Source organism: Cucurbita maxima, unplaced genomic scaffold, assembly GCF_002738345.1.
Source record: "Cucurbita maxima cultivar Rimu unplaced genomic scaffold, Cmax_1.0 Cma_Scf00021, whole genome shotgun sequence".
NCBI classification, from domain to species: domain Eukaryota; kingdom Viridiplantae; phylum Streptophyta; class Magnoliopsida; order Cucurbitales; family Cucurbitaceae; genus Cucurbita; species Cucurbita maxima.
Window position 1 is genome coordinate 1,149,950 of NW_019272037.1, and position 14,573 is coordinate 1,164,522.

Sequence of the window (14,573 nt, forward strand, 5' to 3'; positions counted from 1 at the left end):
TCGTAGCTTAAATAATAGAATTACCCAACAGAGAGAAGGAAGAATAATGCTCAGACCAAGATCTTGAAATGCATATGGATAATACACTAGAGAAAGCAAATTCATTTACAGTGTGTTCTATCGTCTTGAAGAGGAGTTGGTTCTGCTTGAATGACTGCTGTGTTCCCTTAAGATGGTAAAACTCGTTCAAAATCTCTCACTGTAAGGTGTTCCATATACAATAAGATATGGGACAGTCCGTACAACTGTGTCTATTGGTATTGCAAAATTAACACCAGAAGACATTCCAGTTCCTGTAGGGAATAACCAAACATGAAACCGCAACTTAGAACTTCACAAGCACAAAAAATATCATTATTTATTCGTTCTTTCTTTCTTTACTATTGTGAAGACTGTTCTTTCAAGTGGCTAGAAAAAGTTGAACTAGCTTTGATACTTACTAAGGCAAAGAAATTATGCATTCATATTTCCACTGACAAACTAAGGCAGATGAAGAAGTTAAGATCCTTCACCTTTGCGAGTGAAAGTTGCTGTGTTGACTCCAATTACATGGCCGTATAAGTCAACTAATGGCCCCCCTGAATTCCCTGTAAAACTTCTATGCATTATAATGGATGACTTGGGCAGCATAAACCAGAGACCAAATAGAAAGAACAAGATAAGCTGGGAATTGAACTGTTCGATAGTTTCAAGATTCAAGATCAGTGGAATCAATAAACACTTATAATATGAGTGATGAAAGGAGAATAGCTTTGAAAAGGGAGAAGAAAGAGCATGAAAAGATAACAGAACAGTGTTTGAAATGGAAAAATCTTATTTCAGGAAGTTGAACCATGAACCTGCACTAATAGCAGCATCTGTCTGAATAGCTCCCCTGATGGCCCTTCCATTTGGGGATGGAATTTCTCTACCCAGTCCGCTGATCACCTGCTATCCAAACCCTGAATGATTTACGGTTCTTAATTATTTAGTTAATCTGCTATATGACTCTGTGGTACTTGGTAAAGAACACCAGTACGAAACTTGATATGACACTTGAAGAAAGCATAAATGCGTGTGAGATCTGAGATATTATAAACTTCTATGATTAATATGTTCATTATAGAGAGAGAAGTATTAGTTTTAGCTTTGGAATGGAAAACTCAAAGTGGGTTTCCCTATATTAAATGGAGGAAGTAACATCCTTGATGCCTTACTCCTGCTGTGAGTGTCTTCTCATAACCAAAAGGGTTGCCAATGGCATAGCAGCTCTGACCAACACGTAAACTTCGAGAGGTACCAAAGACTATGGGCTTTAGTTCATGTCCTTGAAGTTCCACCTGGATGTTACATGGAAACTTCAGAATCAGCCGATCATGGTTTCTAAGAAGCACAAACATTTTAGTTTGGGTAGTGTTTCCACGTTCCAAACACTTGGACACACTTATTGGACACATATAGAATACTTGTTAGCACATACTTTATGTGTTTGACACTAGTTATACAAAGTCGATATAGGAGTATCATTTGTGAGACATGTATTAAATATTTGATGAGCACTAAATAGGCATAATATGTAGGACGAAAATGTAACCACCCAAGCCCAAGCCCACCGATAACCGATATTGTTTTTTTTGGGCTTTCCCTTTAGAGCTTCCTCTCAAAGTTTTAAAACGCGTCCACTAGGTAGAAGTTTCCACACTCTTATATGGAATGCTCCGTTCTCCATCTCACTGATACATAAAACTCATTTTTTAATGCATATAAAATGCATAATAAACTTGTTGATTTTGAATTTCCTTCTAGTAAAAGTTTGTATTGTAATCAATGTGTTCTTTCCATGTCTGTGCCTTAAATTTTTGTATTTGTGTCTCATATCCATATATTTGCTTCTAGGAGATGAAGCTAAGAATGCTCTATACACAAATCTAGAGCTAAATTAGCACCATCGATAAATACAAGCAAGCTTGATTCAATACCTTAAGAACAGCTAGATCATACTCTGGATCAAATCCTACAATCTTTGCATCTCTAGAGATTCCATTTCCTTTAACATCGACCAAATTTACCTACAGAAGCAAACAAAACTGAGAAACCAAGACTAGAGACTGCTAGCATGTCTATCAGCCACTAAGAATGCTTAACAATCCAAAACACAGAAACTAACGAACAAAACCTTACAACGCTGTAATCCACTATTATCAGTAGCCAATGCAGAAACGACATGGTAATTAGTAACCTGTCACAAGCATACATTCTTCAGCTCAAAATTTGCAGCAGCAGGGCGCTAGAGGAAATGTAAAGAATCAAAGAAGAGAAGAGCTTACGATATGGCCAAATTTATCCCAAATAAACCCCGAACCAGTCCCTTTGACCTTGGCGTTCTCATCATCCTCAATAAGCATGGCCTCTTCAGAAGGGTTTTGGGGTTTTTTAGCAATTTCAAGATTCTTTATACAAACAACCGACGGTGAAGTTTCCTACATTGCAATCAGAACCAACAGAACAAAACAGATGAAGAAGACCTAATTTCAATGGAAACAGAAGAATTCTAGAGTTATTATCTAAGATTATGAGAAGGGACCTGGAAAAGGCCAACGATTCTATCTTCTTCTTGTGGAACCTCGTCTTGCAGTTGGAGAAGAGCGGCAAAACTGGGAACAGGGAAAGCGAGCAGGGAAGCCATTAAAACAGTCGGGGCAAACACTATGGCTCTTCGCGAACTGAAGGGTAAGGAAATTTCCGACGAATTAGGGGGAGATGAAACTGGAAGAAGACGAATTCCCAGCGAGCCCAACGCCATGGATTTCCACTTTTCTTCCAATGAATCTTCAACTGAGCAATCTTATCGTTGTTTTTTTAGAAATACAATTATCTTCCATGGATTTTTTCAAGCGAAAAAAAAAAACATCGTATTAAATTTTATTTTTCATACAACTATTAATTTTTTAAAGTATTTATTAATTATCATAGCTTTACTTTGATTTTGAAATAAATTTATGTACTACTCCTTTACTCGGGTGTCACATTTATATATAACAATCTAAAAGATAGTATGTCAAACTCGATGAATAAGCTAGAGACTATGTAACAGCTCAAGTCTACCGTTCTTACAGAATATCCGTTTTAACTCATTACATATCGTCGTTAATCATTTTTAAAATATGTTTATTAGGAACAGGTATCCACACCTTAATAAAGAATTGATAGGTGGAAATCACTACAATGTGAGTAAGATTCGGATTACCTTGTTAATTGAATATCTTAAGGCAAGAACATTGATTGAGATTCGAATCACTCTACAAACAAAATTGATCATGTCGAGCTTGAATGATTCTTATTGATCAAATATCTCAACGCAAGGAACACTTGTTTGAGATTCGAATCACTCCACAAGCAAGAATGATCATGTCGAGCTTGAATGATTCTACATGCAACCTAAACTACATAGAATTGCAAATAAACTTAGTCATTGACTGAAAAAACACAAAGGTTTTTTTTACTACATTTTCCAAGTCTTCTTACAAATAAAACATACACTTTATATAGCCTCAAAATGAAATTATTAACCATTAACGTACCAGTAACCGGTAAATAAAAAGTCTTAAAATACATTAATGAAATACAATAACTCTAAATTGTAATCCACCTAAAATTTATAATATGAATCTTCATTCTTCTTTAACGTGAAATTATTAACCATTAACGTACCAGTAACCGGTAAATAAAAAGTCTTAAAATACATTAATGAAATACAATAACTCTAAATTGTAATCCACCTAAAATTTATAATATGAATCTTCATTCTTCTTTAACGTGAAATTATTAACCATTAACGTACCAGTAACCGGTAAATAAAAAGTCTTAAAATACATTAATGAAATACAATAACTCTAAATTGTAATCCACCTAAAATTTATAATATGAATCTTCATTCTTCTTTAACGTGAAATTATTAACCATTAACGTACCAGTAACCGGTAAATAAAAAGTCTTAAAATACATTAATGAAATACAATAACTCTAAATTGTAATCCACCTAAAATTTATAATATGAATCTTCATTCTTCTTTAACGTGGCATGAATTGAAATATCTTTTGATAATTTCAACAATATTTTCTTCACATGTTCATTGAAGTATATTGTATGATTGACGTCTCTTGATTCATATTAGGAATATTTTGTTCATATCTCCAATCAATGTGGATCTCAGGACTACTTTTATTTTTTATTTTTTTATCTTTGTAAAAAAAATTAAGACCCAACTCCAAACTCTTTCTTCACAGGTCATAGGTTAGCTTTTCGGGTAACAGGGTCAAATTCTATTTCTATCTATAAATTTGAGTTCCGAATCATCGACCTTTAAAATGGTAATTCATGGCTTTATTTATCGAACTATATATCAGATTGGTCATTTCTTCGTCGGAAAGGTAGGGCATTTATATATTAAAAGAATTGAAATGAAAGGCGTAAATAGTAATGTTTGGTGATTATGACTTTATTTGTTACAAATGTTTATAATATGAAATGCAAAGGTGTCAAAATATTGGGTTACTTGGGGGTTTATTTTTTTTGTTAATTTTACCTTTTAATTCGTGGTGTGAAGGCTTTTCTTTATGGCCCTCCACAATCTTTTCCTTTGCAATTAAAGCAGCTACGTGGCACAATAAACTTACACTTCTTTTCCCACCCACCAAATTAAAGATTCAACACCTTTTTTTCCTTTTTCTTATTGGAATGTATTTTCAAGTACACATAAAAATAATTTATCTTATTCCGAAACAATCCCGAACTCCATTGACTTTATGATATTAGAATACACCGTGTCGAAATTTCATTGAAGTTTCGAACAATTTTGAAACACGCATCTTTTTATAAAGATTACTCTCATAATTTGGAGAGGGGAAAGATCTAGAAATCTCTCCATAGTAGACCTGTTTTAAAATCGTGATACTGATAGCGATACGTAACGGGTCAAGGTGGACAATGTTTATTAGCAGTGGGCTTAGACTGTTACAAATGGTATTAGAGAGCCAGATGTCGGGGCGATGTGCCCGCAAGGACGTTGGGCCTCCAAGGGATGGTGGATTGTGAAATCTCAAATTAGTTGGGGAAGGGAACAAATCATTCTGTATAAGGGTGGGAAATGAGACTGACGACCATATGTAACGGGCCAAAACGAACAATATCTACTAGCTGTGGGCATGAACTATTATATAATCATACTTTTTCAAAACTTGTGATGCGATTGTGCGACAACTACTCTCGCTCTCAAGTAAGTCAACTTGCTAAAACTCGGGTTTTTGGTGGCACAAAAGACCTATATTTTAGCCTCCACCCCATTCTTGGAAACCTAAGTTACTAGCAAGCAATAAGTGTAACAGCTCAAGCCTACGACTAGCAAATACTGTTCGACTATCTGTTTTGGGTTTTCTCTCAAGGTTTTAAAACGTGTCTTTTAGAGTTACACGGTAGAGTCTATACTCAGTAGATATGTTTTAAAATCGTGAGGCTGACGATAATACACAACGAGCCAAAACGGACAATATTTAGTATTGGTGGGTTTGGGTTGTTGCAATAAGAGAGCACGATGACATTGAGAGCATGTATAACTCAAGTAGAAATATTTGACAATCAGTTGTATCTCCTTCAGTTCCAAACCTATTATCTCTCTCGTTCTTGAACGAGCTAGATCAATTATTTTTATTGCTTCCATTGCAGAAAGCTCGACTCTGCATCACGTCTTAAGACTGCTCGTAATTAAGATCGATCCAAGTCTAAAAAAAAAAAAAAAATCTTAAAATAACATAGCTTAGATGATTGGGGATCCCAAAAGCCATTATTAAACAAAAAAACAAAGTTTAATAAGATATTAATCATCACTTTAAGTTCCATTAAAGAAAGAAAAAAATGATTAAGATTGATTAAATGGGAAATAGTTCCACGTGTAATTCTTGTAATTATATGTATCATTTAATATAATCAAATTACAATCAAATCAATAAAAGCTTATTGGTATGTGGTCATTTACTATTAATTTCTTTATTAAAAATTTTTCATACATTAATAAATTCATTTTTATAACAAGTATTCTTTTTAATATAACATAAAATTCTATTTTTAATATAACGTAATTGTGCGGTACTCATTCTCATCATCGAGTGAGTTAGTCAATTCGAAATCGTACCGCCTTTGACCTGACGACGTATATTCAAGCCTCTGCCCTCACTTTAAAAAGAAGGTTTTAAAAGACAGAGAATTTTGAAAGTAAGATGTAGAGAAATGAAGAAAATAACATTATAAGGCTAATAATTTAAAAAACAAAATATTAACTAGTTGAATTATATTCGAGTTGATATTACAATAATACACGAAACAGACATAATATTGATCCATAGCTCCTTCTACACCTCATTGCTATCTCCAATTGCTTGAAGTCTTATCTGTCTATTGAATCTTTCAATAAACTCTTCAACTCTTTTGTTAAGTTCTTCATTTGACATCTCTGCTAACTCATTCTTCCTCTCTTCTTCCTCATTTCTCGTCATCGTCTTCGATCTCCTCATCGCAATCTTCGTCTCCTTAGCAACTCTTCTCATCGCTTTCTCCGACTTGCTTCGATCGTAAGATTTTCTCGAATTATTAAGTTCGAGAGGAATCAAAATTTCTGAAATAACTAACCCAAATTAGCTCAAAACATGTCTAAAAATCTGGAACAACGATTTAAAAGATTAAAATAAGAAGAGTGAAAATAAAAATGTGTCAATACCAGTGGGAAGTGGGATTTGTTGTTCTTGATTTTCAGTTGGGTTGCCGGAACTGAAGTTATTTGGTGGTGGGGTTGGGATGATTACGGCGTTGAAGGTGGGCGGCGGAGAGAAAGCGCGGGAATGGGCGGCGATGATGACAACGAGAGTGTTGGAGAGGCAAAACCAGAAATTGGGGTGGCGGAAGAGAGTGGAGAGAGAGAGATTGAAAGCAGAGAAGTAAATGAAGAGGGAGAGAAGGAAGGCGGAGAAACAGAGAGCTTCCTCTGCGTATAAATGGAGGCACTTGCTTCTGGGTTTCATGGCCATTGGAACAAGAACAAACAGAGAGGCTTTTGAAAATTAGTTGATGGTAGTTTTAATTTGCAGAACACTCCTTTTTATAGTGTGGGTTACCCCTTTTTTTTCTTCCATTATTCGTTTAAAAGTTAATTTTTAATAGCATTTTATTTTTATTAAAAATAAAAATAAAAATTTAAATTTAAATAAATGGTCTCGACCATCTGAACCAACTCTACAAAAATTTACGACACACGATTAAGTAATGCTTTTTGAGATTACTTTATATTATAGCCTTACACAAGTGGACAATTCAAATTGGTGAGAATTCACATCCCTGTGCCACGTGTCCGACATATTTTTTATATATATATATATATATAGTTCAAACAAAGTTTAATAAATATCAAAATTCAGTGTAGTTTAAATTCGTCAATATATTCGTAATTAGTTTATGTTTAGAGAATATATTAGTTATAGAATATTTTTTAATTTTATTTTATTATCGAGATTTAATTAGTTTATATTTTTATTTCGTAAGTTGTATCCTATTTAAACTTGTGAATATAATAAAAAGATCCCAATTAAATAATTAAATATATAAATTGATTTTTTTTAGTAAGAGAGTAATTTTGACCTAGAAAATAACCCTTTAATTTTAAAAAATCTAAAAGAATTAATTTAATTTAATTATTATTTTTTCAACCGACTTGATTTGGGTTGTTATTTCTTTTTTTAAGTTATTAAATCTCAAATATCAAAAATATTTACAAATTACAAAATTAAAATTAAAATTTTCTTGTAGTAATCTTAAAAATAGTCGGTTGGATTGTAACTCTATTTTTAGATGGATCAAGTTGATCCGACTACAAAAATGGCAACCTGACCTCTTTTGGGTTGTTCCATTGTTGTTTCTTTTTTAGCTATTTAAAAAAATCTTACTTGTTTATAATACATATATTACATTAATAACTTAAAATCTCATAAAATTCAAATATCAAGCGTCGTTCATAAATCATATTCATAACAAACTTAGGTTAGATTGTAACTCTATTTTTGGGATAATCAGGTTGAGGCGATTAATAAACTTATCAAAATGGATCCGAAATTTTTATTTTCAAAAAATGTTCAAATCATATAAATACCGTATGAGTCTCAATTTTATTACAACATAAGAACTGTTTATCCGTAAAAGAATTATTAGTTTGGAAATGCACAATTTATCATTATCTCCCAAAAAAAGAAGCTCTTTTATTTTAAGATCCAAATTGCAATTGCGCAAGGCAAAGTGGAAGGTAGAACTGTAGATGACCTGAAGGAACTAAATTTTGGAATTCATGGCTGTTCTTGCCTCTATCCATCCCATCTCCCTCCTTCGACCCAAAATTCCTACTCCAAAACCCACCTTCAGGCCAAATGCCCAGCTCCTTAGACCCCATAAAATGCGAGGACCCTTCAAGCTGAAGGATGAACAGAACCGCATTTTCCATGAACTCCCCTCTGGTCTTCAAATGGAGGTGATTGTGCAAAAGGGTTCCGCGAAATCGGCCGAATCAAGGGCTGCAAATGTGGAACGCCCACCTCTGCTCTTTGTCCATGGAAGCTACCACGCTGCTTGGTCTTGGGCAGAACACTGGCTGCCATTCTTTTCGGCTTCTGGGTTCGATTGCTATGCCATCAGCTTGTTGGGTCAGGTGGGTTTCCCTCGATTCCATTCTTTTTGCCAAAATGCTAGAATTTTGAGATATTTAGGGATTTGATTAGCATTCCTAAGAATTGGGATTTGGATGGCTATCTCAGTTCATGCCTAATTGTTGATTCTATGTATAAATTGCATCTTAATGTGCATAAAATTGCTGTTGTGAGCTATAAAAAGACTGCTGAACTGTTTACATCCAATCAGGGTGAAAGTGATGCACCATCTGCATCGGTGGCTGGTACTCTCCAGGTAAGTTAGCTATCTATCTACCTGAAAGTTTCTCTGTTTTTTGGATGTATTGGTGGTGTTCTTATTTCTTCCTCATTCCAAATTTTGTAGTAGACACATGCGAGTGATATTGCTGACTTCATTCATACAAGTTTTAGTATACCACCAGTGTTGCTTGGGCACTCATTTGGAGGTCTTATTGTACAATATTACATAGCAAACAGCAAATATGATGATTTTTCAGGTAGCTCGTTTTCATCGATCTTTTCTTGACAAAAATGAAGCAAGTTCTAATTCCTAATTGAATTAGTTTAGATTATATGGTTTTATGCAACGAGTGAGATCCCACATCGATTCGAGAGGGGAACAAAGCATTTTTTATAAGGTGTAGACCTCTCCTTAGCAGACGCATTTTAAAAACCTTGAGAGGATGCTCGAAAGGGAAAGCCCAAAGAGGACAATATCTGCTTAGTGGTGTGCCAGCAAGGGAGTTGGGCTCCGAAAGAGGGTGGATTGTGGATCTCACATCGATTGGAGAGGGGAACGAGTGTCAGCGTCTCAAAGGGGGGTAGATTGTGAGATTCTACATTGGTTGGGGAGAGAAATGAAACCTTCTTTGTAAGGTGTGAAAACCTCTCCTTCGCAAACGCGTTTTAAAAACTTTGAGGGGAAGCTCGGAAGGGAAAGCCCAAAGAAGACAATACCTATTAACGGTGGGCTTGGACGGTTACAATTTCTTACCGTGATTTCATATCTTATACTACGAATCCATTACCACTTGCAATTGTCAAGGCTCAATTATTTTATACATATATGATTTCATACATAATGCATGATCTTGATACAGAAAGATTGTTCCCAAGGCTTACTGGAGCTGTTCTTGTCTGTTCTGTACCTCCTTCCGGCAACAGGTACATCCATACTGCTCAGTTCAAAATCATTTCTTCATGAACATAATCGACCTAACTCGGTATTTTCTTCTCTTCTCCAGTGGACTCGTAAAGCGCTATCTCTTTACCAAACCCATTGCTGCTTTTAAGGTACTTCCTCAGAATTTGAGACATAATAATTAGTGCTGGGTGGCTTCTGCATCTTTTTTTATGAGTCTATTGACTGTTCTTGGTTCATTGGGTATGTCATAAGTAGACACATACTATGCCTTTGGTAGTGCCTTCTATTGCTCCACCTCAAATCTGTTCAATATAGGCATTCCACTGATAGCATTAGCGATGTGAGATCCCACATCGGTTGGAAAGGGGAACGAAGCTTTCCTTATAAGGGTGTAGAAATCTCTCCCTAACAAATGCGTTTTAAAATCGTGAGGCTAACGGCAATACATAAGGGCCAAAGCAGACAATATCTGCTAGCTGTGGGCTTAGACGGTTACAAACGAACATGACATACTTTTACTAAATTTTAAATTCTCCCACATATTTTAGCGATTCATGGCTATCTTGTTTCACTTTGAGTAGGTGACACTCAGTTTGGCAGTAAAGGCTTTTCAAACATCTCTTCCTCTTTGCAAGGAGACATTTTTCTCTGCAACAATGGAGGATCGTCTTGTTTCACGGTTCGTATACTTTGAAATACCTCAAGTTAATTTAGTTGTTGCGTTCATCATTAGGTTTCTAGTCCATAAATGCATTGAAAATTCTATAGCTAAGTTGGATAAGAAAAAGTTATAGAATTATCGTAAGAAAACAACGAATTCCTTATTCGCCAGGGGGAGAAGAGTGATGTAACATTTCTGAGATTCCACATCGGTTGGAGAAAGGAACGAATCATTATTTATAAGAATGTGGAAACCTCTCCCTAGCAGACGCGTTTTATAAACTTTGAGGGGAAGCCCGAAAGAAAAAGCTCAAAGAGGACAATATCTAGTAGCAGTGGGCTTGGACCGTTACTCGAGTTAGAACGCACGACAAAGTATTGGCATTCCATGGTTTAAATGTTAGTCTATAATCTGCTTCAAAATCTCTAAACCTCCTTTTCAGATATCAAGAGTTGATGAAAGAAAGCTCAAGGATGCCATTATTTGATCTAAGGAAGCTGAACGCATCCCTTCCAGTACCATCACTGCCCAAATCATGCATGGAAGTACTAGTGCTTGGTGCAAGTGATGATTTCATTGTGGTATTCAATTATTTTCATGTTAACTCATCTTCATGGCCAGGAATGATTTTGTGTTGTTCAAGCATAGTTTTTAAGAACTGGAATCAAAATTGTTCTGCAACAAATTGTTTAAACTTGAGCTCCTTTTGTAATGGATGAACACTGCTGTTTGTTCTTGTGTAGGATGCTGAAGGATTGAATGAAACAGGCAGGTTTTACAGTGTGACACCAATCTGTATACAAGGAGTTGCTCATGACATGATGTTGGATTGTTCTTGGCAAAAAGGTGCAGATGCTATCTTAACATGGCTTAATTGCTTAGGATCATAAACATCATCTACCTTCCAATTTTGTTATCTATATTCTCCTCTCCTCTTTCGAGATCGTATCGAACTTTTTGGATCTGTTCAATATCGGTATTTTATATGTGAGTTTCTCCGTACTTGAACCATTCTCTAACTTGATTATGTAGAGGCTATGTGTAACAGTCTATGTCTACTACTAGCCGATATTGTTCTCTCTACGCTTTTTCTTTCGAGTTTTCTCTCAAGGTTTTTAAAACGCGTCTGTTATGGAGAGGTTTCCACACCCTTATAAAGAATGTTTTGTTATTCTCCCCAATCGATGTGGGATCTCACAATCCACCCCCGACAGCGTCCTTTTTGGCACACTGTCTTATGTCTACCCCCTTTGGAGCTCAGTTTCCTCATTGACACATTGCCCGGTGTCTGGACCGATGTGGAATCTCACAATCCAACCTCATTCGAGGCCTCCCAGCGTGTCCACCTCCCTTTGGAACTCAGAAGAGTTTTCACACCCTTGTAAAGAATGCTATGTTCTCCTCCCAACCAACATGGGATCTCACACTATATTACAAAAGCTTCACCAAATCTCAAGATCGGATATTCCACATAGAATTTATAGTACTACGCATCATACAGATCATACAAGTTCTAGATCTTGAGTTTGAAGGCAGATCTAAACAACCCAGATATCAAAAAATGATTTTTTTTTTTTTTTTTTCAAATTTTTCATTAAAGAAACTCCAAAAAAGTAAGTTCTCTACAAATTACATCTCTAAACATCGTTACATATTCAATCATCTGAAGGGAAAAAACCAATAAAAAGAAAGAAAGTGGAGCAATGGAAGGCTAATGATTGTAAGGCGAAGCAGATTGAACCCGATTCTTCCTTTTCTGTAAAAACCTCTGCAAAGATCTCTTCATGGACAGCCCAGAACCAGAACCACCTTCACCATTACACTGCTCCGGCGACATCGACCGTTCCAATTTCCGGCAACGATTAATCGATCGCTCCTCTACATGTCTTGTTGCAAGCATTATTATAGCTCTAGCCTGATCCTCTGTAAAATCCGCAACACAAACTCTCCCATTGTAGAAAATAGTCATCTGCTGCTGAGAATTTTTGCTCGATTCATCATCCCTGCCATAAGAACAACCCAAAATCAATACACTTTCACAGACATACAAACATTTAAAGAGAAACAAAGATGATAAGAAGCAGAAACTACAAGAATTGGTGGAGACGAGGCTGGTGGCGGCGGCGGTCGCCGGAATCTTGGTCAGAGAAAGACGTAGAAGGAGAGAGACGAAGCTCCAAGTTGCAGTTTTGCTCCATGGAAATGGGAAGAACCACCATTAAAACAGAGCAATCGGAGAAGAATTGAGAGAAACAGAGAGACCCAGATGAAAAAGAATCAGATTCCGCCGGTGGGTAATTCCAATCGGAAAAAAAGATGAGATTTTGCACACAGAAATGGAAGAATCCGGCAAAGAATGAATGTTTATTTATATGTATGCGTGTAGAAGAAAAAGCAGAATAACGCACGTTTGAAATGTTTACGACATGGACGCCAACCTAAGGACCAAAACAATCCGCCGTTATTGATTGGGAGCTCCAAATTTCTCTCTCTTTTTTTTTTTTTTAAATTTTTCTACCATTTTAATCACGTGCTTTAAGTCGGCAACATTTTCTCTCTCCTCTCTCCTCTCTCCATTTTTTAGTGGTTGGTAGACTTAGAAAAGTCAAGTTTGATTTTTTTTTTTTTAATCTTTTTCTATGAGTCACGTGATTTTTTTATTTTAATTTTTAATTAATACGCATTATATTTTCAGCCCACCGTCACTGTCGGCTTATTTTTATTTTAAATATCGTGATCATATTCGAATTTGAATTTGTCACTTAAAAAGGTAAATTAATCAATCTTTTTCTTTTAGTGACGTCATTATGTTTAATACGTGGATACAATTCAATTAATTTAATTCGATCATGTTCATTATCACTCTGAATCATCAAACAAAACATATAGATGTCTAAGGGACGAGATAAGGACATCGAGGCTCTTTCTATTTCCATCTCTATTCCTGTTTCCTAGCATTTGAGCAAAAAATTTTATTTTATTTTTAAACAGTTTTGAAATCGTTTGCTCAAACATATCTGAAGTTATACCATCAGATCTTATATCGGTTGGAAACGAGAACAAAACATTTTTTTATAAAAGTATGAAAATTTGTTTGAGCTGTTACTCGATAATTTTTACTATGATTATTCAATATTCCAAAATTAACCTCTTAATCAAAATGTAAAAAGATGTTACTTAAAATAAATGATTAAGGTAAGTTTGAAAAGTAAAAAAAAATGGAAAGTGGAGTCGTATTTGACAATGATAGCTAAAGCCAACCGTCTTATCTTTTGCGGTGGACAATTCTAATTTCCAACCATTTAATTGTTCTTATTATTATTATTATTTTCATTTTAATATTTATATTATTGTATGTTTTATTTTAAGCTAAATTATATCAAATAACATCGAATAAAAGATATAAATATATCGAACCAAAGGTTCTGTGGGACCCACCCAAATGGAATGAGAGATGTTTCTCAGTTAGATGAGCAGAGCTAGGGACGAGAATTATATTCCTCATCCTCATCCCTATCCCCAACTCCTCCAAATTCCTACTTTACCTACCCGTTCACTTCATATTCTATATCCCTTTCTTGTTTTACTTTCCTTATTTAGTGAAACAAGAGAATGGTGAGACGTGAGACGCACTCAAACTAACTGAGATTACATGGAGTAATCCTCGTAGCAAAGATAGTTCGAGTGGATTTTTTTTCTCGTTGTTTTTTCTTCCCTACTTCCCTTGAGGTTACTGGCTGGTCTCGAACCAACGCTTAGTAAGCTAGGTCAAGGCCGCTTGTATAAGTTGAATTTCACTTGCTTAATTTGGTTCGCAGCTAAGTTGAGTCTTCCAAACCCCACATATTCTTCGTAACAAATTCTTATTAAGTAATGAGTTTTTAAGGAGACCAGCTTACAGGCTAGGTGTCGGTGTCGGTGTCTCTCTGACTTAATAACTAGTCTCACCTCCCTGTCCAGTTCTATTAACATGTTTTTTTTTTTTTTTTTTTTTTTTTTTTTTTTTTTTTTTTTTTTTTTTTTTTTTTTTTTTTTTTTTTTTTTTTTTTTTTTTTTTTTTTTTTTTTT

At 35.2% G+C, this 14,573-nt stretch overlaps 4 protein-coding genes across 6 annotated transcripts; 1 reads left to right on the forward strand and 3 right to left on the reverse strand.

Moving 5' to 3' along the window:
* Window positions 1-39: 39 nt before the first annotated feature.
* LOC111495580 (protease Do-like 5, chloroplastic) lies at window positions 40-2,876 on the reverse strand. 2 transcript variants are annotated; one of them, XM_023145681.1, is made up of 8 exons: window positions 2,564-2,872; window positions 2,307-2,459; window positions 2,156-2,218; window positions 1,959-2,048; window positions 1,197-1,319; window positions 840-927; window positions 513-587; window positions 40-293 (listed from the first exon to the last, which is right to left on the reverse strand). In XM_023145681.1, exons 1-8 carry the CDS (start codon window positions 2,780-2,782, stop codon window positions 187-189), a joined length of 918 nt encoding a protein of 305 aa, XP_023001449.1. In that variant the 5' UTR covers window positions 2,783-2,872; the 3' UTR covers window positions 40-186. The 2 variants fall into 2 exon arrangements, with proteins under 2 accessions (XP_023001449.1, XP_023001450.1); XM_023145682.1 differs by lacking the exon at window positions 1,197-1,319 and having other exon boundaries at window positions 2,564-2,876.
* A 3,448-nt stretch (window positions 2,877-6,324) lies between these two features.
* LOC111495597 lies at window positions 6,325-7,077 on the reverse strand. Its single transcript, XM_023145703.1, has 2 exons — window positions 6,750-7,077; window positions 6,325-6,647 (listed from the first exon to the last, which is right to left on the reverse strand). The coding sequence occupies exons 1-2, from the start codon at window positions 7,054-7,056 to the stop codon at window positions 6,385-6,387; spliced, it is 570 nt and encodes a 189-aa protein (XP_023001471.1). The 5' UTR covers window positions 7,057-7,077; the 3' UTR covers window positions 6,325-6,384.
* Window positions 7,078-8,275: 1,198 nt separating this feature from the next.
* LOC111495573 lies at window positions 8,276-11,514 on the forward strand. 2 transcript variants are annotated; one of them, XM_023145673.1, is made up of 8 exons: window positions 8,276-8,720; window positions 8,930-8,974; window positions 9,068-9,197; window positions 9,795-9,864; window positions 9,945-9,993; window positions 10,426-10,523; window positions 10,948-11,086; window positions 11,249-11,514. In XM_023145673.1, exons 1-8 carry the CDS (start codon window positions 8,364-8,366, stop codon window positions 11,393-11,395), a joined length of 1,035 nt encoding a protein of 344 aa, XP_023001441.1. In that variant the 5' UTR covers window positions 8,276-8,363; the 3' UTR covers window positions 11,396-11,514. The 2 variants fall into 2 exon arrangements, with proteins under 2 accessions (XP_023001441.1, XP_023001442.1); XM_023145674.1 differs by having other exon boundaries at window positions 9,801-9,864; window positions 11,249-11,445.
* Window positions 11,515-12,066: 552 nt separating this feature from the next.
* On the reverse strand, window positions 12,067-12,909 carry LOC111495608 (protein TIFY 5A-like). Its single transcript, XM_023145717.1, has 2 exons — window positions 12,597-12,909; window positions 12,067-12,508 (listed from the first exon to the last, which is right to left on the reverse strand). The coding sequence occupies exons 1-2, from the start codon at window positions 12,722-12,724 to the stop codon at window positions 12,217-12,219; spliced, it is 420 nt and encodes a 139-aa protein (XP_023001485.1). The 5' UTR covers window positions 12,725-12,909; the 3' UTR covers window positions 12,067-12,216.
* Window positions 12,910-14,573: the final 1,664 nt, after the last annotated feature.

Bases quoted from the DNA above. Each gene is read 5' to 3' on its own strand.
- LOC111495573 (XM_023145673.1), top strand. From the start codon at position 8,364: ATGGCTGTTCTTGCCTCTATCCATCCCATCTCCCTCCTTCGACCCAAA. The intron at 8,975-9,067 runs GTAAGTTAGCTA...ATTTTGTAGTAG, and splicing joins CGGTGGCTGGTACTCTCCAG to ACACATGCGAGTGATATTGC. The intron at 9,865-9,944 runs GTACATCCATAC...TCTCTTCTCCAG, and splicing joins GTACCTCCTTCCGGCAACAG to TGGACTCGTAAAGCGCTATC.
- LOC111495580 (XM_023145681.1), bottom strand. From the start codon at position 2,782: ATGGCGTTGGGCTCGCTGGGAATTCGTCTTCTTCCAGTTTCATCTCCC. The intron at 2,049-2,155 runs GTTTTGTTCGTT...TTGCTTCTGTAG, and splicing joins GTGGATTACAGCGTTGTAAG to GTAAATTTGGTCGATGTTAA. The intron at 588-839 runs GTTCATGGTTCA...GAAGTTTTACAG, and splicing joins AGATGCTGCTATTAGTGCAG to GGAATTCAGGGGGGCCATTA.
- LOC111495608 (XM_023145717.1), bottom strand. From the start codon at position 12,724: ATGGTGGTTCTTCCCATTTCCATGGAGCAAAACTGCAACTTGGAGCTT. The intron at 12,509-12,596 runs GTAGTTTCTGCT...TTCTTATGGCAG, and splicing joins CCTCGTCTCCACCAATTCTT to GGATGATGAATCGAGCAAAA.
- LOC111495597 (XM_023145703.1), bottom strand. From the start codon at position 7,056: ATGGCCATGAAACCCAGAAGCAAGTGCCTCCATTTATACGCAGAGGAA. The intron at 6,648-6,749 runs GTATTGACACAT...TAGTTATTTCAG, and splicing joins ACAAATCCCACTTCCCACTG to AAATTTTGATTCCTCTCGAA.